Here is a 19887-nt window from a genome sequence, read left to right on the forward strand (position 1 = left end):
TTTCATAAAAAAGAGATGTTTAAATGCGAAAACCGCGAGGGAGACGCGTCGAGATTCGCGGCTTCCTCCCTCCCTTCCTCGTTCTAATCTCGTCGCTGTGACAGGGTGTCCTCACTGCTGGCTCGCGCGATAAAACCAGCCCCCTTATCCCGGAGGATCTCGACCGTGGCCTCGGAGATCGGTTGGCGCGATTCTCGAGGCATACCACCGCGTCCACGAGCGGGCAGAAAGAGTGCAGGGAGCGGCGGAGGGACGCGCGGAGGACGGGAGAGCAAGAGGAGGCTACCGAAATTGCAACACGGTTGGCCACGGCCTCGAGCCCGCTTCTGTCACCGCGTTTAATGATTTATGTAATAATGAATCACGTTTATCTATGATCTTCGCGACCATGCGTTGAACCGTGGATAACTGTAAACTTGCCGTATCCGTATTTAGAACCCGCGCCCGGATAAATTATCCCGCGACACGGGATTTGACTTTAAATTGACACGCGGCGGATTAAAATTTCAATTAAAATCGAGACCGATAAATCAACTCCGCCGGGAAATAATACGAGATATTAGGGATCAGAGAGCCGTAGAAAAAAGTCAGGGAAGCGGTTCGAAGGAGGAGGGAGAAGAAGTACTTGCGTTATTCTCGGTCGAAAGGAAAAAAGGGAGGGAAAAAGGAGGAGGAAAGGCAAGTGCAGATCCGGGGGATGAACTCAGCCACCGATGACGTCCACCCGGCTCCACCACGCGTTGTATATATCGTCCGTCGCTCGTGAAATGTAGATCGGCGGTGATTTACTTATCAAGAATCGACGCTTCGCCGGAGGTAAATGGTCGAGTCGTGACCATTAGTCGACGGACTGGCCAAGTCCGCGCTGTAGAGGACAGCGGTGTGTGCGAATGGAGGCGAGCGAGGGAGTACGCTAATATCCGCGCCGTGTGAGGCCTCCGCCACGGCCCAACACGATGTTCCCCGGATCCCCTCCCCTCCCCCGCGGATATTCCCTCGCATCAACCTTTAAATTATTTTTCGATCGGGGGGAACGACCGATCGCGATACCGCGTGCCTTACTCGCTTGATATTTTCATTTCTGATGCCGCTTTGCTTCATACGGGGGAAATGATTTATGGCCTGCCCGATTCGTGCTTGGATCAGCGTCCAACCAAGGTGATAACCACGATCGGAGTTGTTGGTGTTCTTTTTTCTCTTTTTTAAGAAAGATCTTCCTTGGACTCGTTCGAGTGTTTTTGGGGTCGTGTTGGTGCTCGACGGATGAAGCTTGGCGATGATGGATTGGTGAAGGGCGGACAAAGTCGCGCCGAATTATTTTCCAGAACGAAAGATGGAAAAATTCTTCTTTATCCTCGTGTTGATTCGAACTCGAATTGCACATTTCTTGGAATCTCGTCATTTTTCTATTGCGAATTCGTACGGCAAAGTGTGCAGTTCAAACATATTTCTTTTTTTTCACGAGCATCCCGCATCGAGAAATCTGCCGCTTTCCCAAATGTATCGCGACGTGTTTGGAAAAGGCTCGCGAACAATTTTTCATTCCGAAAGATCGGCGGAAACGATCACCGGTGAACTCCCCGCCAGAGGGAGAGGATTAGCGTCTGAAACCGGCGCGAAATATGGCAAGACGGGTGATTTCCGCGTAGCTGAGCGCGCAACGTCGAGGGCGCAATTGTTTCTCGGAATGGAAATCATCGGCACCAACGAGACGTGAAAGAATTCCTCGCCGTTTCTGGCCTTCGCGTTGAACGCCGATCTGGGCAATTCCGTCCGCGTGGGAAAGTATGAAAATTCGATAGAAATTATTAACCGATAACGTGTACGACTTTTTCTGCCGTATAGAAATCGCCAAGATTGCGTAAGTTATTACAAATTTGCATTTGTCGTTTATAACCACGATAGAGAAAGTCGACTAATTGAGGAACCGGGTGAATAGAAATCTAGGGAAAGGTCTCGTGCACCTCGAGAAGAGAAGAGGATGATCAAGCGCGGACAAGTGTTTTCCTGGTTCGAACACTGTTTCGGGATATTATAGCCGTTAGGTAAGACGTATAGGCTTACACAATTTATTGCCGTCATCCTGCACGATCGATTAATTGTCTACACGTAGAAGGTATTCTTATTTTCACTTTCGAAGGAACAAATTTCATCTTTCACAATTTTTTATTTCAAAAGGAGATCGAAAGGAAAACAATCTTCTTCGATAATTTTATTTCGACGAATGGAAAAAACCTCTCGAATCGTTGATTTTCCAACATTTCGGTTAGAAAGAAAGTGAAACGCGATTATCAGTTAATTGTTTCATACGATGATAAAAATCACGACACGAAACCTCTTCCCAGGAATCCACGTTCTCGAAATGGCGTGCGTTTTCGAATAAAGGCAGCTCGACTTACATAAACGCTCGGTATCTCATTGTTTTCCACGAGCCGCTGTGTCGCGATAATTTTTTATTGCTCGGTGCGTGATTCGTCTCTTCATGGCCGAACCATTCCGAGTGCAAAGGTAATTCACTGTCAATCGCGTGCACGTCGATAAAACAGGCCCTTATCGTCGCGGCGTTAAAGAGATTCGAGGCCTTCGATCGTTGCGCAAGCGCGGTCGCTGGAATTTTTTTTTTTTTTTTGAAATCACGCGCGCTCTCGAATCACGGATGGCCTCTCCTCGAATGGCCAATTTGGAATTACAGAAATTGCCGCTTCGCGGTTGACTTGCCCCTCGTGACGAGTGACTCGAGGTATTCTTTTTCGTCTTAAAAGAGGAAAGAAGGTTCAGAAAGTTTTGTAAATTTTTCCAAACAATATCACGATTCGATGAATTCGATGAAAATAAAGAAGAGAAATTCAAACAGGGCGACGCAGTTGAGATCGTCAAATGAAACGATACGAAATCGACCACAGAACTGCGAATTTCCTTGGGATAAGCAAGGATAAATATACAGAGACAATGTACTTTGCGGTTTCGTTTAATTGTCTAGCGGAGAATATCATCAGGCGGTTGCACGAGGATTCAAATAGATATAAATATAGTTGTAAAAGGATCATTATTATCGATGCGTAATTTATATTTAACGATAAATTGATTCAAAACTCGAAACTTTGTTTTTTTTCGATCATCAATTATAAATTCTTTACGAGAGTTTTATTTTCGCGGCGAAGAATAATCCATTAGAACCCTCGTTTAATTTCACGTCAAAGATTTTCAACGAAATTCTTCTCTCTACCGAAACATTTATCTAAAAATCCTCGATATCATCGAATGTTCTCCACAAAAACCATCCCATTTAAATTAAAAAATCGCAATAACTATCGAACAATTGACAAACTTCACCTTCTGACAACAAATCCCAAAACTCTCTTACGTATATCAATTTAAAAAAAAAAAAAAAAAAAGAAGCTTATCGATCTATCTAACCCCAGATATCTCGACTATCGTTTCAGTATCAAGCCGGGCTCAACCGGTTACGTAATCGTCCACGATTGGGCCACCAGTCGAGGGTTAATCACCGTAACGAATGAATGTCTGCATTCGACTCACCGATAATAGTCCTTCTTGCAGTAAATGTTTCCGTCCCTGCTGAAACAGGTGACTTCGCCGTCGAGGCCCTGACGGCAGTGGGAGCACTGAAGGCAGGCCGCGTGCCACCGCCTGTCCACCGCCTGAAGGTAAAACCTGTCGGATATCCGGAGGCCGCATCCGGCGCAAACCACCCCCGGCACATCGTCGGACTGCGCGGGTGGGGTGGGCGGCGGCTCCAGTTTTGGGATAGCGTGCAAGTGTTCGGTGGTCTGCTGCTCCTGCGAGTGAGTCTGCGGGTGCAGATGCGAGTGATGGTGGTGATGGTGGTGGTGGGTCGTTTGAGGGGGCATGCTCAGGTCGCTTGGGTTCTCGAAGTTGCTGCTGTTCCTGTACTCTTGCCCACCTGGCGTATTTCCACAGATTTGTATCATTTTTTTCGTCAATTTCGTGCACAAATTATCGAGAAAGTATCTATCCATCGTATACTAGAGACGATTAAACTATTTACGTTGAAATTGAATTGAACAAATTAAATATAATGATAAACGATCTGAAAAATCTTGCAAGATATTATTAATATATTAAATGTGTTAGAATGAATATAAAGAATAAAAAGAAAGAAAGAAAACGATAGGAAATACTAACCTCCAGGGGAATCGTAGTCTCTAGAGTCGTAGGGGGTAGTGGGTCCGTCGTAGCAATTATTGTTGGTTCCGCAGTGGGTCTGATGTAGGGGTGTATGATGGGGCCCGTGATGGTGGGCGGCAGGAGGACTGCACGGCAAGGTGGTAGGTCGTGCAGCGTCGCCCATAGACGCAGGGAGGCAGGGACTTAGGTCCCTCGCCTGGTCCACTGCTCCGGGCCCCCCCGCACTGCCGGGCCCCCCTTGACGCCCCACAGCCAAGCCGCTGCCACGCTCCTGCGAGCTGGCCGGCTGCTGAAACAAATCGCATCCGGAATATTAGAAAATTTCCACGATGAAATTTGAATGATAAACAATGAACCGATATTATTATACGATGACAAAATGGCGGAAAGGAAACGGGATCGAACGAAATATTTTCTTCTCCAAATGAGATCTGGATACTGGGTCGTTGGATCGCTCTATTTCGTAATTCTCTCGCGATACCCGAACAAATATCGGGTGTTTCATTGATTAAGTAATTACCTCGAAAAAGCAGAGAAGAAACGAATCTAATCCTAACCGCAATCGCGTTGAAAAGAAGCATGGTCGATTCGCTCGAGTGAAATTCTCACACCTCCATCGTAGACGATTGTTGACGAAAAAAAAAAAAAAAACTGTGTCAATCCAGACAAAAAAACCAGCGAGAAATCACCTAGCAGACTGAGAGATAGAAAAAGAGACAGACACGAGTATAGATGAAAGATAAATTGAAAGAGAGAGAGACGCGCACAGTGAAAGTAAGGAAGAAAGGTAGCCCTGCGGATAAAAGATTCGAGAGATAGAGTGAACGAATCGATCGAATGAAAGAAGAGTTCGAAAAACGCCGCGTCAACGCGCACGCCATCGACGATCCGCTCCCCCGGAAAAAAAAGAAAAACGTATAAATTCCCGACGACAGACTCGAGGGGGGAAGAAGCAGCGCATCGATAAAAGTAACCGACCTAACGCATATCCGAAGATGGCGAAGACACTTTCCACCGAAGTGAACGAGGAGGGACCGTAAAGGACATCGGTCGGAAAGACAGTCGCGAACCGCGCACGGTGGAATAGGCCTCTCCTGTTTGCCGTCAGGCCGCGACAACCGGAATAGGCGAAATAGGACAACAACCTAACAGGCACGAAGAGCAAGACGGCTACCGGGGGAAACTGTGTATCCAAAGTGACAGCGGATTACGGCTCGGTTGACATCGGCAAAGGGCAAGGGGGCTAGAGAAAAGGAGAAAGATAAAGAGTGGCATGCTGACGGCAGTAGCCGGTCGCCTCTGATGGATGTCGTAAGGCGGTGTGCGCATGCGCGCGACCCTATAAGGCGCCCGGAGCCGACCAATCCGAGCCGCCGCCGTGTTTCAACTGTCAACGCGGTTGCGGCGTACCGCGGTAAGCTCGAGACATAAATTACGTGGCCGAGCTGCTCTGGCCCTCTCCTCCTTGTCTCCTCTCTCTTTCCGCCTCTCTTTTTTTCCTCTCCCTCTTTCTCCCCCTCCTTCTCCCCCTCTTTTTGATCCCTTTCGACAAACTCCTCGTCCGTCCTTCTCCTACTTTCCGCCCCGAGAACCCTATCTTCCCTCATTTCCTTCTCCTTCCCGAGAGAGGTCGGAGAGGCAGAGAGAGAGAGAGAGTCACTCTTCTTCAGGCTCTCTCCTCCTTGTGGAAAACCGATGCCGCATTTTACGACACCAGATACCGGTATTTACTGCATCTCCGCCGAAGCGGCGGCGTTTGCGATCGCGGCTCGAAGGGAGGTTAACTTTTGCGCGTATAGAACGTCGTAAAGATCGCTGCTCTGCGAATAACGATGCCCTCTGGTGACGAATTTAAGCATCGTCTATAGTTGTTACGGTGAATCGCTTGTTGAACGTCTAGGGAATTTTTGTTAACCTCCGCGCGATATACATATTCTTTAATAAAATAATATATATATGTATATACATATTCTTTAATCTAATTTCTTTTACCGCGTCAAATTGAGGATTTGTTGCTTTGATTGAATATTAACGATAATACCTCGCACGAACAATCGTACTTTTCTTTTTTAATAAATCTACATGATTTAGCAACAAGTGTACAACGAAGGAAACGAGTATTATCTCCGTGATCTTATTAAATTCTAGTTACGACACAGATTCCGATTCTTCGGATCGGTTTCTGGCTTCTTTCCTATTTTTTTATTTTTTCTTTCTTTGTTCCCTTCCTTTTCTTTTTTATCGTGGATCGTTCGATCATCGAACGATAATGATTCGAGGGAGCAGCGAGGAGAGATCGATCGGATAATACGCGCATGCGCGAGGCTGCGCGTTCCTCAGCCAAGGGAAAACTAATAGAAATTGGCACGTTCGTTTGTTCCACGGCGGATTTTCACCATGGAACGTAACTATTACGCGGCGGCCGTTGTTTCTTATGTAATAAACCGGGTCGCGGAAAGAATTCGTGGAACGCGAGTTTCCAAGTGTCTCACAAACTGCTTCTGGCGTGCAACTTATCGAGAATCGTGGCTCGTTTCCTTCGAAGATCATTGATTAACCTCCTATTGGAACTTTGATTGGACCAATTTCTTGCGTGTAGTGGTGATTCTTCGGCTGATTTCGATGAACGAGCCGATGAATTCAGATACAATTAGCCGAACGTTAACGTATTCCATTTCTTTCTCCATTATTTTTGTAAGAAACGAAGATCCATCATTTACCAGATCGCGAACGGATACGATATTCTCTATCTCAGGAAATAATCTTTCGATCTGGAAAAATGAATCAAAGTTTAAACGGTATGGAAAATGAAGTGGGGAGACAAGTTATAGATCCGAGGTGTCGCATCGAGCTCTTAAAACGATAAATTTCCCCAGGAATCGAGCTAACACTCTCGACCAAGCATTATTTATGTACCAGTCGATCAACGTGGAAGCGTTCTCTTTGCATCGTAGGCCGTGGATCGCATCATCGAGATTATCCTTCGACCTTTCCGTTGTTCCAACAACGTGTTCACCGTTAACGCAAGCGCGCATCGATCGCAAGAAGTCAACCACCGTTTTCATACGCTGTTCCCCTCTTAATGTCATTATTAACCTCGGCTCGAACAATGCAAACGTTTTTTCTTTTTTTTTTTTTCACGAGCCGCATTTCTTAACACTCCATTGTGCCGAGCTCGCGCTCGAAAGCGAGCAAAGATGTTCCCCGGCGTTGCACGAAGGCATAGGTCGCGCCGTTTTTCTTTTCGAACCGCGGTGTTTCCCAACCGATCCGCGTCATCGGGAGAGAAGCGCCAACCGCGGATGCAAATAAAGATATTTCCACGGAGAAACTCGGGCTGGAAACTCGTTTTTCCAAACCGAGCCGACGCGACGCGAGTTTTTCTTGCGAGTTCATGCTCGCCAAACTTCTCCTTTGGAATCCGGTTGGGGATAATAACGAATGGATGAACGAGGATCTTTGGACAATAAGAGAGAACTAGTCGTTATCGAGGAAGTGGTATGGTTGCACGGGGAGAATGGGAGGTGAACAGGAAGAACAATGTTCTCGTTCTTAGACGGAATCGCGTACGAAAGATTTATGGATCATACATGTTAACGATTGTGCGAAAGAAGAAGACGGTTACGGAGAACCGGTAAATAGAGAAATAAAAGAAAGAAATGTGTAACGCGTTATTAACATTAATGACTATCGCTCGTGAGAGTTAAGTTGAAGAGAATTAATTAATTAAGTTGGTCGAGCGATTTAAATCCTTTGCCAATCCACTAATCCAGATTATTGGCTCCGCTCTCGAGGAATGATCCATCGATGTCAACAAAATATCCTTCCTTTCTGTATCCCATATTTAATTATATTCCGTATTTAATTATATTTACATTTTTTCCTTTTTATTACATTTATAAAACTCGTTGGTATTTATAGGCATTATTATTAACGGAATGAATTCTTTTTCTAGTTTATATTAAAGTCTTTCTATCCAAATGATACGGAATTTAATATACTCGAATCTAATTAATTAACATTTAAATGCCATGATGAATACAACGATATGCAAATATTTTTTTTATAGCCACGATGCACGTTGCGAAATTTTATTATTCAAATGTATAATTCTTTTTCTTTTTCTTTTTTTTTTTTTTTCTTTTTTTTTGAAGCGTATAAACTATTACGAAATTCTTTTTCCACGATCCCCCGTATTCCATATTCATTCGAGTTCAATTGAAACGTTAGTATTCAACAGCCTTGGAAAGCCTTGGGTATCTTGTAAATAATCTAAAGAAATCAAAAAAAGAAAGAAAATAACGAAACTCGAATATTTCTTCTCGAATATATTTCGAAACGACGAGGCCGAAAAGGCGAGAAGATCCCATTGTACGTCTCTCCGTTTCCGTATTTTCGCCGTACAGAAAGAAACCCGTAACGCAGAGGCTCGATCGAGAGAGTCAAGTTGAAAGATTTCCTCGAACCGATGGAACTCCCCTGGCGAAGCCGGACGAGTTCCATTTGTAGAATTTTCCACCAGATTTCGTAAGAGCGTACGTAGGACAGAGGAGAGATCGATACGGGCATCCTATAAATTTCCCACGAAACGGCACGACCGGTCGATCGATCTTCACTCGGCCCGCGGGGAGATCCTTATCCATCTCTTGGAGTGGACCTGCCACGAGAGGCCGGTGCCACTGTGTAAAACAGACTTTCACCCGTGGCTTCGACTTGCACAAGGCTCCGCCTTTTTCATTTTCACGAAACGTGAAGTAAATAACGAGCGCGGAATCCGTCGGGATGCCGGCACGGAAAGCCGGTAGAATGCCTATGCGAGAAATGCCGGCTCTCCACGATACCGCGTCGATTGTGCGACAGAACGAGAAACTGCGCCCCGCTATATCGGCCATTATTGATTATTCTTTTATTTCGTCCCCTTTTATCGTTTCTTTCTTCCGCTTCTTTCTTCTCTCTCTTTCTCTCTCTCTCTTTTTCGATTTCATTCATTTTTTTTTCTAGGACGAACGAGGAGGCGGCGATCTAGCTCGGTTCGGGAGATAAGAGCGTGATTTATAAAGTTCGCGGCGCGACTTTCGGATTGATAAGTGATATCGATGATTCATCTGCTCTGCCGACGGGGAAACTTGCGTGGAACTGTTAACGAGGAGGAGTTATCGAAGAGGAGAGATACGATTACGGTTGCTAGAATGCGGGCAAGTGAAATGGAAATTTTTTTATGAGGAGGATGCGTGGTCGAGGGGACAATTTTTGAAATTTTCTAAAGGGAGGAGGAAGAAGAAACTCGGGTAAAAGTTGATTAATGTCTCTTCAATTATTTTGTTATTCATCGAAGGATCTTTCAAAGGATCCATTTTAAACACTGAAACGAGCGAAGCTTGTTTCTCAAGTTGTAACATTCAACGAAACGAGAGAAAATATTAAAATATTGAACAACGCGTATCGATATATCGTAAATATAACGCAAGTTCCCAAGAAGAAGAAAAGAAGAATTGAAGTTATCTACACGATTGATAACATTATCCAAAATTATATTCCCCCGTAATCTTGATTCCAAACTCGAGAGAGGAATACGGCGTTTCCTCGAAAAATATCCGCCGTGAAACCGTGTCCAACTTTTATTTCACGGTGGTTTATCTCGCGGCGGGCAACAACAAAGTCGAATCGCGGAGCGCGACGCTTTTTCCCAAGCCTCGGCTTTTTCCTTGTTTTCGCGGATCGGGGTAATTGGAGCGCGATTCTTTTTCTCTCCTTTTTCTTTTTTTCTTTTTTCTTTTTTTGTCGCGCGACACGATCTCGTACGATTTACAACAAGGAATCGGTATGAATCGGGAGCGGAGAATTTTTCTTACGGCCGGCTTTCCGTCGTCGTTCGCAGTCGGCTCTCGAGCCATGGGAAAATCGGATCGAATCGCGCGTTAAGGAGGATGGGAAACGAGAGAGTGGGGGGTCCCCCGCGCGGCGGGAAAAGTCGCATGGACGTCGTATTGGAGGACTGGTAAAATTTATTCGGAACGGATTTCGCTTCGAGTGGAACGTTCGGCGAGTCGATTATTTTATTGGAGCAAAAAAAAAAAAAAAAAAGAAGAAACGTTCCTCGAGCGAGGGGATTGCGAAATAATCGAAGGGAAGCTTAGGAGTGACGAAGGAGAAACAGAAGAAGTAATGTAGAGAAAAAAAAAATGTAGAGAACCAGCCTTGATCTTATTTAACTTATAAAGTTCGCTTTCATGAAAAATTCTTCTACCCAACCACCCAGATTATGAAATTCTTCTCGAGTGTTATCCAATTCGAATATAGTTCCAAGAAAATAGGACGATGTATCATTGTCATTGCAAATAGCGAGTCTCATATTTTTGATCTACAACGTATGCATGAACAATAATTTTGATAAATTGCACGATTTATATCACAAAATATACAATTTTCCAATATTTACCAATGCGCTAAATATAAGTTAAAACGCACTTAATATATTTAAAATTCAGCAAAGCATAAAGCATACCACTATCTGATTTCCTTTATTTTTTTCACCACTCGTGAATATATATTCTAACTAAATACAATCTCAAAAAAAAAAAAAAGAAAATAAAAATTACTCCTCAACAAACACATCCCGTAAAAGGCAAAATTAAAAAAAAAAAAAAATCGCGGCAGGCAGACTGCACGCGTAGATGGCACGAATCCCAACGACTCTCGGCATTTCAGGGACCATCGATGCTAAAACTGTGAGACCGCAAGAAATCAACCAGGAAATTCGCCCGAGACCGATCCAACTCTCTCTCTCTCTCTCTCTCTCTCTCTCTCTCTCTCTTCCACTCCCTCCCTTCCCTCCCCGTCGATTCTATAAACACGCGCGTCCCGTGTTGCCGCGTATCAGCTTCCCTTGGCCGGCCATGATAGTGATAACAATAAACAGCCTCGTCCACTCGGGCTGCAGCACCAGCAGCCTGTGGTTTCTCTCTTAAAACGCGTGGGCGACGCTTAACACCGCAGAGAAAACGATAAACCGCTCGCTATCTGCACTTCTCAGCGGCGACCGGCTACCAACCGGCCGGACCCGAATGCCACTCGCGACACGAGGGGAAAAAAATATTAGAACGCTGGCTGCTCGTGTGTGCTACTGTGCCACCACGTTTATTCGGCCGGGATGGCCGAGAAGAGAGAGAGAGAGAAAAGGAAAAAATGTGGAGAGAAACAAGTCACCGGTCCACCTCCTAAATATAGATTCCAACCCCTTTGAGATTGGGTTTGAGATGCGAGGAAATAAATCGGTAAATTTAAATATACAATATATATATATAAATTTTCACGAAAGTTTTTATCTTGTGTTTGTCGCGTAATGGAGAGAAAATTATATGTTCTAACGTTCTAATGTTGGAGCGGTACAGCGAGAAAATTATTTATGCGAAAGATAATAAGTGTAGAGGGAAAGATATATATTTAATAAACTTATTAAATAATTTATGGAATGTAAGTGTTAAAATATAATATACTTTTTTGTATTATTGTTATATATTATTTCTTTTTCTCTTTTTTAGATCATATCGCGCGTTGGGCTCGACTAAGAAAAAAAAAAAAAAAAAAAATTCTAATTTCAAGCGAGATAAATCGATCCCTGTGTCCAGCGAAACTTAAACCGACCCATCATCATCAATCTTCGACCTCCCACGTTATCGTGCAGAAAACAGTATTTTCATTCAACCCGTACATCGAATTATCATTTCCGACTTTTAATCTACGTTATGAAACACAACCACGACCGTCAATCTGGCTCGAATTTTCACGCATTTCTGGCGCGCATTCCCTTTCCATCATGCCGATTCCGATCGCGATGCGAATAATATTGCGCTTTTCGGCGCGGATTGCAACATTCAACGATTTTGCAATCTCGATGAATCACCTTGTATTTTTCCATCTTCGATCTCCGTTTTCTCGTAGTGGATCGAAACGAATCTCCGAATTTCTCTCTGATAAAATTTTTCCTCGATCGACGTTTTCTTTCCCCCTTTTGCGATTAATATTCTTCTGCATGGAAGAGGGAACAATAAAAGAAGAAAAAAAAGAAGATGGAATATTATATTTCATTGCCTATAAATACGACAATGTCGTCCTTGCGTCGCATCCGGTGCATCGTTGCACAATCGTAAAAGAGTATCGATGCAATTCCACGAATACGTAACGACAATCGACGAGAAATTACGAATATTTGGACGACTCCTCTAGTAATCTTTACGAGATATTTTTTTTTATTGTGTCCGATACGACGAATAACTTTCAAACAAGAAGCGCACGAATTAACGAGAGAGTGGAAATTCTCTTTTAACGTTACGCGCACTCTCATCTATTTCATACGATGTACGTGGAACGTTTCCTTTATATTAAAGACACGCTCGTGTAAAATTATCGTTCAGACGAACATATATATATATATATATTCGAGAGTGAGAAACTATACGTATCGAGAGCGAAAATTACTTTCAAAGTTTATCCTCGACAATGTTTTCCCCCTTTATGAAAAAAATAAAGTCTCGAAGAAGTTTTTACTCTCGAGCAATTATATAATAGAAGAGTTGAAAATACGTTGGAGTTGAACGTATAACGAAGCTATTTGGAGCGGGAGGGATCGAATGGAGGTATGGAGGAGACGCAGAAAAAAAATTCGTCGGCGCAGAGACGCGTCTTCTTCGACAGAGAGTCCATGTCATAAATGAGATACACGTCGAGGAGGGCAAGAATCGCGACCTGACCCCGAGATACCGTTTTCTTTCTCTCGGCCGCGGCGTTCCGCGAAAATTCAGAGATCGCGTATTCTCTGCCAAACGGGGCACGATCCAACCGCAATTAATCACGTCCAAAACCGTGATCGGGCCGCTGAAAGCATGAGTAAACGTGCCGTGACGGGTTCGAAAATTTCGCGACACAATGACGCATTCGACAAAATTGAATTTTCTCAGACATTTTGCGCGTCGATGGAGAGAATCTTCTTGCGTTTTCGCTCCTCGATGAAAATCGGGAAGGAAGCGTAACGCTTTGCCGTACGCGTGCCACCTTTACGTGTATTTTTCTGATCGATATCGTTGGAAAAAAAAGTGAAAACGCGGAGAGAAATTTCCTCCCCTTCCCGAGAAGTCGGAACGAGGTGAGAAACGAATTTCCTGCTCGTTGAATAATAAATTTATCGCCAAGGAAAGAGCGTGGAGGAGCGAATTCATTTAGGAGTCCGCGATTAAAAAGATCTATTGTGCTCAGCCAGGTTTTTTATCCCGAGAATCTTCGGTGAACAAGGCTCTTGGAGGATTAACAAGTGCGATAAATTGGACCGAGCCAACTTTTCACGAGTTTTCGCTCGTCGCAAAAATTCTCCGTCGCCCTCGAAATATCGTGGAGAAATTAAAATAATCCCGAATTTGAAGAAACAAGTTTCTTGCCCCTTTCCAACCTTTTACTACTTTCGTTATATAAAATGAGGGGAAAGGGGAAGAAAAGAAAAGATGTACGATCGTACGCTCGATCCGTGTGTGCCCGTGTGTGAAAGAACGAAGAAGGAGGAAAGAAAAAAAAAATTGGAAGAATTCCGTTGAAGAGACAAAGGCAAAAGGAAACGCGGAAGAAACGCGACAAAGTTCGTTCGAGGATGGACGTCTGGTGGACAGTTTCGCGAAAGTATGTGCGTATCGTTCGTGCATACCGTAAATAAACAACAAAAGATCGATCGGGGCGAGCACTTATTAAACATTCGGGCCGCGATGACCGCCGTGGCGCGGCGGAGGATATATCTCGGCCGGGCCGGCTAATAAATTACGCTCGACACAAACGGACCACTATCACGGGCAGACACGTTCGTGCCACGTCGCCCTTATCTCATCGAAGTTACAATAATCACACTCTCTTCGTCCGGCTCCACGCTGACGCACGCGTCCGGCCGCGTGCATTGAAAAAGATCGAACAGCGTGCTGAGACCAAACGACGCCGAATACGCGCCGCGACGGCGATGTAATTCCGTGAAAATCGGGAGGGACTCTGTCGAGCGACGTTATCGAGGATAGAAGCCGCCAACTTTCCCTTTTTTCCTTTTTTTCATTCCAAACGTTTTCCTTTTTTAATCATTCGAGGAAGGAGATTTGGGGTTTGAGAAAGTTTGAAGAGGTTGAAAGGAGTTGAATATTTCCCTATGAAAACAGGGTTGAGAATGGTGGGGCAATTGTAATTTGGAATGATCTCGAAAAAAAATTGGAGAAAAGTAAAAGGAAACGAAAAACGATGAAAACTGATTTGGGCGTTGGTTCGGAACGGTTTAAGAAGCGGTTCGAGAACGAAGAAGCTGAAGTATTTTTGAAAAATTTGAAAAGAGGAAAGAGAAAGTGAGATAAGTGGTCATTTCTGTGGAAGGGGGGAGGGGGGGATTGGAGGAGTTGGAAGGAAGTTTGAAAAGCTCGTCGAGGAAATTTTGAAGCGGGTAAACCGAATTCCAATTATTGTCGAAATATCGAAATATCGTGTAACAGACGGATGGACACAACATAGTCAACGGCACTCGAATATTTTTCAATCCCTCTCCTCAACGAGTCTCTTGTTCGCGCAAGAAGAAAACCCCCGAACTATTCGTATTCTAATTCCAATAATAAAATAAGTAAGCGAAAGTAATTAAAGAACAACCGCTATCTATACACGCTCAACACGCTCTCAAATTCCTCGAACCAACGCGTCAACTTGTCAAAGAGAACGTCGTGTAAACTCTGTCCAACTCTTTCAATCACTTTTTCCAATCCAATGATACAACCTCGCTGCCACCTCGATCGATCGTTAAACGTCGACGCGTTTAACAACAATATTCGACGCATATTAACTCCGTTTCACGCGTGAAAAATCCACTCGTAATTCTTGTCCCAGAAAATTATTATTTGTTTCCGCGAGATCGAATTACTCTCGCGCGCGAAAGAGGGAGGAAAATCGCGGGTTGCGCAACCAGAAAATCGACGACACCGAGAAGCGCTGCGCCATTCGCGGCGATAAAATAATCGTTGCGAGTAAGATTAGGTTAACGCACGCGGCGCCTCCGACAGGCCTTTTAATCGGCCACCGATTCCTCGTTAAACAAAATATTTACCGCCGTGCGTATCCCCTTTCCTCGGAAATTTCGCAGGAAGATGAAGTTTGAACGAAGGAATTTCGAGGATGGACGGAGGTTGATGAAATTCAGGAGACGGGTGAAAGAGGGGAGGATCGATTTTGTTCGGAACGGGCCGGCGGAATTTTCGAGGAGGGATTTTTACGAGATGAGTTTTTGCAAGAAGAAGAAGGTATTATACAGGTTCGTTAAAATTCGTGTTACGAAGTAAGAAATTCGTTTTCGGGCGTATAATATATTTCCTGAGATTATGGATGAATATATATATATATAAATATATATATTTATAGATGGGATTAACATAATGTTTACCACGAAAATTGGGAAAAAAGAGAAAAAGAGGAGGATGTTAGTACAACACGAGTTATCGCGTTAATAAAATTCGATTAAAAAATAAACGTCAATCTCTTCCTCGGCCGCGATCAACCATTTCCAATGAAAATAATTTACGCGCAACACGCGTGAAACAAATTGTCGATATCCTTCTTTCCGTCGCGAATTTCGTCGCGATCGAGGGTTAATTCCTAAGAACGGAGTTCAGATGGAAAGGAGTTGGAGAACGAACCAAAGCCTCGTTCGGAAATATTCTTTTGGTGGTCTCTTCGGTTTCGATTGAAACTCAATTTCGTTCGGGAAAAAAGTAAGAGGAGAAAAGGAAAATAAGGAAGGAAAGACGTGGCGTGCGTTTTACATCCACCTCGTTTCGCCCGCGTTACCCACGAGTTAATGCATCGGTTCAATTAGCGAGCATCGCGGTGACACGGAACAATCAATTACGTTTGTTTACAAGGTGTACCCGTTAACGGCGCAGCCATTCACCAGTCGTTTAAAACGGAATTAACATTCCTCGAAGATGAACGCCGGTTTCGCTGATCGTACATTTTGCTCGACACAGCTTCGAACCGTCGTAAGTTGGAGGAACGGACTCCTCGAAATCCGTGTCCCTTCCCTCCCGGTTTGACACGGATTTCGCGTACAAAATAAAGAAATTTCGATTCTTTATTCCAAAAATTGATTAGGTAATATTTTCTCTATCATCGTGCGAGATACGAATGTACGCGTGTGTACGCGATAACCCGTGGAAATTTATTAAAACGTGAAGTTTAAAAAGATAATTTCAAGATACGAGATATTTGCTTCGGAGTTCAACTTCACTGTATAACATCGTTTTATCGTTTGTTTTTTATTCGAAGTAAACAATATAAAGACGTTCATTCATATTTTTTGCTTGGAAAAAGTATATTCGCGTGTTCGTGCTGCTTGCATGAAAGAAGAAAGATATACGCGTGTATAAAAAATATATAACAACTTCACGAAAAATCATGGCCAGAACACGCGACGCGATAATTTTTTTCTCGATCATCGAAACCAATCGAGTGTCACGAACAACGCGATAATGATTTCTTCTTGAAAAGAAAAAAAGGAACAAAAAATTAATTCCAATTCAATATCTCGAAGAATTTTCACGAGCAAAATCGTATCTACTCTATTCATCTTAACCACTTTTCTACCAAATCTTACATCGAAATATCTATATATGTATATCTCCAAAATTTATGTCATCCATGCCGATAAAATCTCTCAGCTCTGAATCCAAGAAAAATTCGCGTAATTCAAAGTATTTGGACAAAAGAAAAATTGGCACCTCTTGGCCGATCAGAATCTCCAACCCCTTTCAGAGGAGTATCAATTAAACGGAGCAGGGTGTCGATTTCGCGTGTCGCGATCCATTACGCCAGGTGACACCCGAAAAATTCACCTCGGTTCGCGGCGATCAGTCAAACGGCACGGCGTGTACGCGAGCAGATCTGTCGTCGAGCCGGCTTTTTCTTCTTTTCCTTTTTCTTTTTCTTCCTTTCTTTCTTTCTTTTTTTTTTTTTCTGTTCGTGCGACGATCTACAACGTCGCAAATCCATGGAACCCGTTCCACGCTCGGCCGGCGAATATATCAGCCGGCTGTTGCCGATAAGCGTCGGACTCGTCCACGACTCGCCAATATTCCAATTACGGAATCCGAGGCAATAAAATCGTCGGATCGAATTATCCGGCTAGGATTTGTACCCATTAACGGCTACAAGGTACCGAGAACCGCCATCGGGCGGCACCCTTATCCTCCGCGACTCGAGGTTTTAATTAGAGAGGATTTAAAACTCGGAAGGCTGAATGAAAACTCGCAGGCGATCTTCCAATGTGGATTGATCTATTGGTATTCGAGTAGAGTAAGAGTGGTTAGAGGGAAAAGGGAAAGTTTAAGGGACAGGTGGAAATTGGATATTCGGATAGGAATGATTTCGGAAACGATGGAGAAAGCGACAAAGTGTTGTTTACTATCGATGATTTGGAGACAGGGATATTTGGACGGGTAAGAACGCAATAGATGTAACATTGTACGATATAGAAGAATTTCGAAGAATTGTACGTAATATACGATAGCAATCTTCTTAGTAAACAAGGTACCGAAAAATATGAAATTCGATAAGTAAATATTTTGCTACTATCGTGGCCACGCATCTTCGAATTTCAGTCCAAACGACGAAATCCCCCTTACCTCTACTGGAAATTGTGAAAAAACGCCTGCTCTCGAGGCGTAAGTGTCAAGTTGCGAGGAGAGATGAAAGGATCGAAAGGGCAAGGATCGTGATGATGGAGGCCCAGCGCGACAAAGGACCCCTCTCGATGGTTCCGTGATGCGTACACGGCCAATAAGCAAAGAACGGCGAAGGAACAGAGGGATGACACTCACCCAGTGCATGCCGGTGGTAGGAGGGGCGCGCTCCTCATACACTCCCATCAGGGTGGCTGCTGTCACGGGGTAGTTCCCGCCGAGGGTGCGCGACGCCGAAGCTGCTTGGGGGGGAGTCCCGGGGGATCCGCTTGCCGATAACGCGGAGATGGCGTCCGCTGCGCAAGTTCCCTTCTTCTGCCTCCTCTTCTTCTTCTTCCTCCACCACCAGCTCGGTTCACCCTCTCGTTCTTTCCTCGGTTCGACAACTTTTCAACACTCAACAACGTCACTGCCAACTCCGCCACTCTTTCTTCCAGTTTTCCTTTCTTACCACTCGTAATGCTCGATTACGGTATCGGTACAATATCGTGTATTTCTGAGGTGTACGGATCTCGGACAGGAGAGCTGCGATTGTTATTACGTGGTCCGGTTGAGAGGGTAAGTAAGCACGCCCTCACGGGCACATCTCGGTGGAAATGTATCGCTCCTGGGGCCAACAGCTTACGTCTTGACGATCGAAAACGCGGTACAGTCACGTTATCCCAGTATGAAAGTTACACCCCTCACTGTTACACAATCACTGAGCAAGAAGGGGACAGGTTCATCGACGCGGCGAGTCGGGGCGAGTCCTGGAACGATCCTTCTTCAACCCTGGCTCCATCGTGAGATCACAAAGCACTAGGACGAACGAAGAGGCAACACCCAGCTAGTCCGCGCACCTGCACTCGAATATTACCACCGTGTGTCCTGGTGTCTTTGGAGCATCGACAGCGCGAGGATCGATCTCGAGCTCGTGCTTCTTTTCTCGACGGGACGAAAAGGACGCGCGTCAGACCCGTTTCATGGCGCATGTGCCTCCGTGTGGACCGAGATACGACGATGACGAGCACGATGACGAGCACGACGACGACGACGACGACGACACGTCGGGAAGAACGACGCCAGAAAACGAGGTACGCGCGAGCACGATGCGCCACGGTAAATACAGGCCCGTTTACCGTGTCGAAGCCGCGATGCGGAGTGAGGGAACCGGCACAGCTACAACTGGTTCCAGCCATAGGCAGCGCCGCATCGCGGTGGAACCGTGAAAACAACGGTGTCACAAGGTGGGGCGGACACGGTTCCGCGAAGCCCCGCCCATCGGCACCCCTTCCCGCGTTCACGGTGGAACGACAAGCCCCGCCCCGACACGAAACTCGATACCGCGCCTCCTTGTCTGTCCCTCGCCCATGCCTCGTCCCTCCTTGTCTCGAGCACAGCGACTACTTTGCCGCACGCCGTTGCTCCAGAGAACCGTCTGCGCGAGAGAACAGAGCGACTCTGGCGCGGCACACAGTGGCGTAGGCAGCTACGTATACGAGTTCGTAGAACAGAGACACTTTAAATTGGTTGCCTGGACGGCCGCGTTCTTTGGCGTTTTGTTATGTCACCGCGGAAATGAATGCATCGGGGATGTCGGGGAACGGGTAATGCCGAACGTTGCTCGCCGATCGAATCATTGTTCTTTCGGAGAGGTAATAATGTTAGATCGTAGAGGATGATAGGGTTGAATATTCCAATGTCTTATGCTCTTATAATTTCCACCGCGTGTACACCTGTAATCGATCAAAGCAGAGCGTAAAAAGTAAGTTCTCGTTGTCAACGAGCCCATTAACCCCGTGGTAGGAATGAACGAGATCAAAGTGTCAGGAGTACCTTGAACAAGCCGAAACAGACACCTCGTTTCCGCGTCAAAATTGAAAGTCGACTGTCCGCACTGGGCCATTACCCTCGTTTTGCGCGTATTTCGGGAGAAAAAAAGGTGGCAGTAACCATTCGGCCAACGATCCACTCAACCATCTGGCATTTGCATGAACAACCA

The 19887-nt window shown here is 45.0% G+C and overlaps 1 protein-coding gene and 1 long non-coding RNA gene across 4 annotated transcripts in view; both read right to left on the bottom strand.

Moving 5' to 3' along the window:
* The window catches only part of LOC107995149 (protein apterous-like), a 52890-nt gene extending 33297 nt beyond the window's left edge, over nt 1-19593 (bottom strand). Inside the window, exons 1-3 of one of the 3 annotated variants that reach the window (XM_028665417.2) lie at nt 18045-19593; nt 4168-4459; nt 3541-3925 (exon numbers count right to left, since the gene is read on the bottom strand). In XM_028665417.2, the coding sequence (XP_028521218.1) occupies nt 3541-3925; nt 4168-4459; nt 18045-18092 (725 nt within the window). In that variant the 5' untranslated portion in view covers nt 18093-19593. The remainder of the gene's footprint in view (nt 1-3540; nt 3926-4167; nt 4460-18044) is intronic. The other 2 variants (XM_017052483.3, XM_017052485.3) reach the window with 2 other exon arrangements.
* Nucleotides 10357-10966, bottom strand: LOC133666978 (uncharacterized). Its single transcript, XR_009831924.1, has 2 exons — nt 10610-10966; nt 10357-10531 (listed from the first exon to the last, which is right to left on the bottom strand). It is a non-coding gene; the product is annotated as an uncharacterized LOC133666978 (long non-coding RNA).
* Nucleotides 19594-19887: the final 294 nt, after the last annotated feature.

Source organism: Apis cerana, linkage group LG11 (assembly GCF_029169275.1).
Source record: "Apis cerana isolate GH-2021 linkage group LG11, AcerK_1.0, whole genome shotgun sequence".
NCBI lineage: Eukaryota > Metazoa > Arthropoda > Insecta > Hymenoptera > Apidae > Apis > Apis cerana.